This window comes from Gymnodraco acuticeps, unplaced genomic scaffold (assembly GCF_902827175.1).
Source record: "Gymnodraco acuticeps unplaced genomic scaffold, fGymAcu1.1, whole genome shotgun sequence".
In the NCBI taxonomy this organism is placed as follows: Eukaryota; Metazoa; Chordata; class Actinopteri; order Perciformes; family Bathydraconidae; genus Gymnodraco; species Gymnodraco acuticeps.
In genome coordinates, this window is record NW_022990682.1 from 440,591 (window position 1) to 448,043 (window position 7,453).

The window sequence follows — 7,453 nt, forward strand, 5'->3', positions numbered from 1 at the left end:
TATTTCTTTATTATTATTTGTATTTTGTATTTGATTATTGTCTAATTGTAACTGATGTATTGTGTCTTGGGTTGTTTTGTTAGAAATCGCAGGGGTAATGCATTGTATTGCTGCTGTCTTTGTGTATTGAAAATCACAAAAATAAATCATATATAAAAAAAATAAAATGTGTTTTTCTGCTGTAGACGCGCTCGGGGCAGGAGAGGACGGTGTTTGAATTTGACGCTCCACTGTCCACCACGCTCCCAATCATCGACGTGGCCGTGCCAGATTTTGGGAAGGGGAACCAGAAATTCGGTTTCCAAGTCGGGCCGGTCTGCTACAACGGTTAACAAGCCGGAGGAGATTACAACAGGAGTAATTTAATTGTGAAAAGAGCCATGGACACTTTTTACATGCAGGGAGAAAACTACATTCAAGACTTACCTGGTGCCACATATTTATAAGTAGATTTACCTACAACAGTGTTCCTTCGTGTAAACATTCTGTCATACGGACATTTATTCACTCTCCTTAATTCATCTTATTCAGCTCATGCATTCTCACAACTGACTTGCATATCTTGTTTTCGAGAGCAGTGAAGCGTAAATGTATTGACACATCCTCAGTTACACACATTTCATTTGTCTGTCTTTCCTCTTTCAAGAAGTGGTGCTCTCACTGTTTTATCCTTGTCTGTTTATGCATTTATTGATCTATGCACTCATTCCCATCCATAAAAGACCTTTCACCAAACCTTATTATTACTGAATTATCCTGAAAAATACAAAAACACCACATTTCAGCAACATTCACCCACCATGTTTTTCTGTTATATCATCCAACCTCAATTTGCTGTCTTGTTTTTGTATGTTGTTGTAATTTTGTTGTTATGATTTTCTGTTATCAGATGTATACTGGAGTGTTATTCATCACGGTGCTATTATGTGGCTCCTTGTGGAGTACATTTATTTGTAAAGGGGAAGTGGGGCAGTGCATTTTTTTTATATTGTGAAGCGTGTTTTATATTTTTTCAACACCTAAAAACAAACTGTGGCACATTCTTGCCTCAAGGTCTTTCTATGCATAGTTGTGTGGGGGAAATGACGGAGTAACATATTTTAATAAAAGTACAAAATGTACATTTAAATTAAGATATTGAGATTTAGTTTTGTTGAATATGTTAGTTAAGTAGAGGAAAGCAAAGAAAGACATCCACTGCTCTACAGCTTGAAATTCCCTTCTGTGTCTCTTTTATGTCTGCATTTTGATCTGTTTTTCATAATATTCACCCTGCACTTCTCTTTCCAACGATACAGGGGGCCTGATGACTGCATCAGTATAATTTTAATTAAAAAGCCTCAAGTTTTTACCACTTTTAAGTGAAATATCTCAACGACACTCATGATCCCCAGACGATGATCCTCTCTTCCTTCTAAATTGATTATTTTTAGCTAAATGTCTCGTCAATTATTGCATGACTTGTCATTAACCTTGATACTAAAACTCAAGGTGCAGAGAGGGTCCATGCTAATGTCTTCCCCTGACCACAAACAGGCTGATATGCACGGTTTAAATACGACTGCATTAAGTCACACTGCCTCCCACATACTTATTCAGTATGTACTGCATACTGCCTACTAAATATACAATTAAAAAGGCAAATATTTGTATATGTACTATGCAGCACCTGCAATATCACTACATACTCAATTTGACTACATTCTAAATAGGAATGGTATGTTAGTATTAGGGCCGGGACTTTAACGCGTTAATTAAGATTAATTAATTACACAAAAATTAACGCATTTTAATCGCACTTATTTTTGCACCGCGGAACGTTTCTCACTGGATGAGTTTCAGGCGTACCGATTATACTGGAGCACCAACTAACGTTCATGACTTCAGACAACAACAAACCACAGTGAACAACAGTGGGAAATGTTGTTTTAAAAAACGGACGGATGGAAGCGTCGATAAGAGCACGGTTGTGTGCAAATTATGCAAAAAGGAATTCGCATATCACCGCAGCACATCAAGCCTCAAGTATCACCTCAATGCAAAACATATAGCAGCTAGCGTGGAAGCTAGCGTGGACGTTAGCCTCTTTTATCGCGTTCACACCAAAAAGAGCCGGTACTAAAATTAGTTCATGAGAACCTTTTTACCCCCACGAAAGTCCCTGCTAGAGAGCAGAGAGCTGCTAGAGAGCAGGGACTTTCATGCGGCTCTCTTGTGAGAAAATAGCTATATTTCTGATTGGCTGGGCGGATTGCAAACCACGCCCCGTAAAACTCCCAAAAAGTTTTGTGAAGCCGCCATTTTATTATCCTCGCATTAGCATTATTAGCATTAGCCCAACGCAGAGAGACTAACTTATGGCAACACAAAATAAAACATGGGAGCGGTGGAGATGAGGAGGTGTCGGCGTTCTGGCGATTTACTCGGAAGGCTTCAGTAGAAGCTGCTGGGAGTCCCAGCAGCTTCTACTGAAGCCAGTCCCCAACTCCGGGGACTTCCGGCCGGGGACTTTGGGCGGCAGTATACGCCGTGAAGTGGTTTGCGGCCTGCCAGTAAACCCAAAGCAGAAGAAGAAGAAGTGACGTCAGCGGCTTCATTTGCCTAATCCACCCCCAGGTTCAAAGAGTTCTCATGAACTAAGTTCTCATGAACCTTTGTGGGAAAAGTACTGCGGTGTGAATGCGCCTAATGGTATACTAAAATCCATGTGAAAAAAATTGCTTCTCACTGTTCTTAGGTCAAATATTTATATGTGATTAAAAATGCGATTAATTTCGATTAATTAATTACAAAGCCTCTAATTAATTAGATTATTTTTTTTAATCGAGTCCCGGCCCTAGTTAGTATATGACCCGGACGGATATAATATTTGGTAATCTTCCACCGAAGGATGAATTGTAAAAACGGATCTCTTAACTTTTCGTTTAGCTCAGCTCTGCTCGAGTAGAGCCACAAAGAGCCACTATGTGTCTTGTTAGATCAGCATTTGATCTTATTATTTCTACCATAACAAATGTTAAGATGGTTTTAGGGCACCATATATACATTTAAAGAAGTACAGAGTGCTATAACAATGCACCAAATACTCGCTGAAGCACTTAATGGATTGGCTTCGACTTGTTTTTATGACCTTAAAGTACCTCATAATTCATCAGTAAAAGCTTAAATTAAATTGTTAAAGCAACCGGTGGAGGGATGACAACATTTACGGTCTAACGATGTTACACCTAAAAGCCCAGCAACTGCTTTTTTTAACCAACTCCAAAGGCATATAGTATAATTGTCTTTAGGTCAGCAGGAGCACACAGAGCTTTTAAGGTTGCCTTTTCTAATTTGAATCAAAGTCAATTTCTAAATGGTGGGCCTTGAGGGAGGTACATTTGGTTGGCATGAAGCCAGGTTTTTCATGTCCTACTTATACTTTTGTACTTTTACTCAACAGTAGTGTAAGTAATAATATTATTGTCTGGCCTATAAGCAGTGATGGAATGTAACTAAGTAAATTTACTCAAGTAAAAAGTTGAGGTAGGCCTACTTGTACTTTACTTAAGCATTTTCATGTTATTCTAGTTTACCTCCTCAAGTCCACTACATTTTGTGAGCAAATGTTGTACTTTTCACTCTATTACATTCAGTTGATATATTTAGTTAATTTGCAGATTTAGGTCATTAATACAAAATGTAAATCAACTAAAACATTATCTTATATTATAATAGGTTAAGCTACTCAAATAATGATAAAGTGATTCAAATAAACCCAAGTATTGCTACTTTTACTTAATTAATTAATCTGAGTACTTCTTCAACCTCTGCCTATAAGATATGAGTAGACTGGTATTTAATGGTATTTATTGTGTACTACAGGATAAATATATTTTCCATAGAATTGAATATCGTATATTTTCTCCTAGTCTTCCACATCTGCAGTAGGCTACATTGAAAACAATGATGCTGAAACTTTGATGAGAAGAAGAAGCAGATGAACACCAGGAATGTTTTACCATAACAAAATGTGTAATTATTAAATCTAGATGGTGTGACATGAAAGTCAGTAACATCAGAGTTAACCTACACCCACATGGGAGCAAGCAACATGAGAATGTGCATATTTTATAACTCTGAGCTTCAACCCAACCTTTTCAGAGAAGGTCAAACACAGTTAAATATGTTATTCCTTTTTAGTTTGTGTACTGAAGATACTCAGTCCCTACAGAAATAATGTGGAAGTCAAGACGAAAAGGTAAAAAAGGAAGAAGACTTGTTATCTCATGGTTTGTTTTCAAACTGCTAACGGTTAAGCTAACGGTTTGTGGCTAATGATAGCAACCGCATCAATGAAAGTAAGGACAATACATTGAGTTAAATATTTGATCATTGATGGGAAATGTGATGCAGAAGATTTTGGTCCTCAGATTAAAGTCGTCAATTTGGCTTGGTTTCACGTGACGTCACACCGCTGCGTTCCTTTGGCGCGAAATTCCATTGGAGGTCAGGAAGTAATTTTCTACAGAGGATCTAGCTGCTGTTACCATTGTGAAAATGCCGGTGTGTTGTGTAGTTTACGGTTGTTCCAATCGATCCGGCCGAGAGAAAAACAAGAGGTTTTACCGAGTGCCGAAGGTTGTCGTCCATAAAGCTGAGCAATTTAAGAAGCTAACCGAAAAACGCCGGAAAAAATGGCTTTCAAACCTACATCTGCGGTCGGGAGGAGCAGAGTCGTCTAATGCACGGGTCTGCAGCGACCACTTCATCAGAGGTATTAGCTAACTTGGTTTTTGTGGCTTTGTTTAGGTATTATTGGGTTGTGGTTAAATGCGTATTTACTTAGTAATACTGATCATGTTTAAGTTACCTGTAGTCTAATATGGACTTTGTTGGGACTTTTTAGGGTGCCCTAGCGCTTTGGGTGACGTTGAGTCGGTAGACTGGGCTCCCACTGTTAGCCTCGGTTACCACACAACAAGTAAGCCCAGATCAGAGGCATCTCTTCGACGAGAGCAGAGGATGGAGCTCAAGGAAGACCAACAAAGACAATCAGAATGTGCAGAGGCTTTGTTGGATCTCCTGCAGACAACCGAGAGCCCAGAACCGACGCAGCCCCCGTCTGACAGCCCACAACCAGAGGACACCAGTGGGATATTAAATGACCAACAAGGTAAATTAACCACCAGCATTATTATTAAATATTACAAATGTGATTGTCAGAAAATCAATGCTAACTTTGAATTAGGTTTAGAAAATAGAGCACTAATTTGAGAATCTGCAATAATTGGAACAGAGAACTTGCATGTCTGTAAAAAGGTTGTCAAAAAGATAACTTCACAAAAATTCACATTCATATTTGACTATTTTAAATAACTAATTATGCTTGCTACTGCTATATTGTATGCAGATGCAGGATGCCAGACTGATTTAACGATGGAGGACATCGAGAGGATGGAGGATGTTCTGAGACAGAACACAACAGAGCTGGGAGATCTTCGGACAAAGGCACTGGACACAAAGTTACATTACATTACATTACATTGCATTTAGCTGACGCTTTTGTCCAAAGCGACTTACAATAAGTACATTCGACCAGGAAGACACAACCTTGAAGAAAACAGAATCATATAAGTATATCAGGTTTCATAGAGCCAAACATTTCAAGTGCTACTCAACTGGCTTTAGGTAATCCAGTCCTTTATTAGTATAAAAGTGCTTCGTTAATCGTTCTAACGCTCGAAGTGGAGTCGAAAGAGATGAGTTTTCAGTTTGCGCCGGAAGATGTGCAAGCTATCTGCCGTCCTGATGTCAACGGGGAGCTCATTCCACCATCTTGGAGCCAGGATAGCAAACCCACGTGTTTTCGCCGATGGGAACTTGGGTCCCCCTCGCAGCGAGGGCGCAACGAGTCGTTTGGCTGATGCAGAGCGTAGTGCACGCGCTGGGGTGTACGGTTTAACCATGTCCTGGATGTAGGAAGGGCCAGATCCATTCGCAGCATGGTACGCAAGTACCAGTGTCTTGAAGTGGATTCTAGCAGTTACCGGAAGCCAGTGAAGGGAGCGAAGGAGCGGAGTGGTGTGGGAGAATTTAGGAAGGTTGAAGACCAGACGAGCCGCTGCATTCTGGATGAGCTGCAGAGGTCGGATGGCACATGCAGGTAGACCAGCCAGGAGGGAGTTGCAGTAGTCTAGGCGTGAGATGACGAGAGCCTGGACCAGAACCTGAGTCGCTTTCTGAGTCAGCTGGGGACGTATCTTCCTGATGTTGTAAAGCGTGTATCTGCAGCAACGGGTTGTAGCAGCGATGTTTGCAGTGAAGGACAGGTTGTTATCTAGGGTCACACCCAGATTCCTTCAACCAGGAGTCCTTTGAGAACAACGAAGAGAAAACAAAGTTTTACACCGGGCTCCCCAACTTCTTAGTTTTACTTCAGGTTTTTCAACTGTGCGAGCCCTATATCACCTGTGGCCCTATGTCTGTGCTCTCCAAATTTGAACAGTTCATTTTAGTTTTGCTGAGGCTGAGACTAAATCTCCCTCTGAAAGATTTGGCTTTCAGGTTCAACATCTCTCTCCACTGCTTCTAGAATTTGGCATAAGTTAATTGACATACTTCACGAGAGTACAGAATTTATAATTGAGTGGCCAGAGCGACATGTACTTCAAGCTACAATGCCAATGGGATTCAGACAGGCATTTGGATGTAGAGTTGCTGTGATTGTTGACTGTTTTGAAGTTTTTATTGAGAGGCCCTCTAATTTACTAGCTAGAGCACAAACATGGTCCAACTACAAGCATCACCATACTGTTACATTTCTGATTGGTGTTGCTCCCCAAGGCTATGTTACCTACATATCTTGTGCCTGGGGAGGAAGAGTTAGTGATAAACAGATCACAATACAGAGTGGGCTCCTAAAAAACCTGTTACCTGGAGATATTGTCCTAGCAGACCGTGGGTTCGATATTGCCGATAGTACTGCTTCACTAAAGATGCCTGCATTCACCAGGGGGAAAAGTCAGCTGTCAGCATACGAGGTGGAAGAGACAAGAAAAATAGCTAATGTGCGTATTCATGTTGAAAGAGTCATAGGATTAGTCAGATTCTGCAAAGCAGGGCTGTGCCCATAGAGCACATGCTAACAAAACCAGGTGAGGCACTAGCATTAATTGACAAGATTGGGTTATTTGCTGTGCCTTGTCTAATCTGTCAGTGTCTGTCGTCCCATTGGAGTAAAGTCATGGAGCTGTAGTCTTGTAAATAAGAAACCATGTATTATTCAGTATCATTTAATCTTTTCAGTAAACATCTTTTTGTGTTCAAACATCTTGTGTTCAAGTCTTTTCAGTAAACATCTTTTTGTGTTGAAAATTGTGTAGCCCTACTCAATATACAACTTTCATCTACATTCAGGCTTAATTCATTCAACAATATTCTAGAGATGACCATTGGTCTGGTGACGCTCCCA

At 40.3% G+C, this 7,453-nt stretch overlaps 2 protein-coding genes across 2 annotated transcripts in view; both read left to right on the top strand.

Moving 5' to 3' along the window:
• LOC117555331 (collagen alpha-1(V) chain-like) overlaps nt 1-1,349 on the top strand; it is a 64,546-nt gene extending 63,197 nt beyond the window's left edge. Inside the window, 1 exon segment of the mRNA XM_034230193.1 lies at nt 186-1,349. Coding sequence (XP_034086084.1) covers nt 186-332 — 147 coding nt within the window. The 3' untranslated portion in view covers nt 333-1,349.
• A 3,120-nt stretch (nt 1,350-4,469) lies between these two features.
• LOC117555332 lies at nt 4,470-6,574 on the top strand. The gene is made up of 4 exons (XM_034230194.1): nt 4,470-4,756; nt 4,889-5,155; nt 5,393-5,504; nt 6,547-6,574. Exons 1-4 carry the CDS (start codon nt 4,540-4,542, stop codon nt 6,572-6,574), a joined length of 624 nt encoding a protein of 207 aa, XP_034086085.1. The 5' UTR covers nt 4,470-4,539.
• The last annotated feature ends 879 nt before the right edge of the window (nt 6,575-7,453 follow it).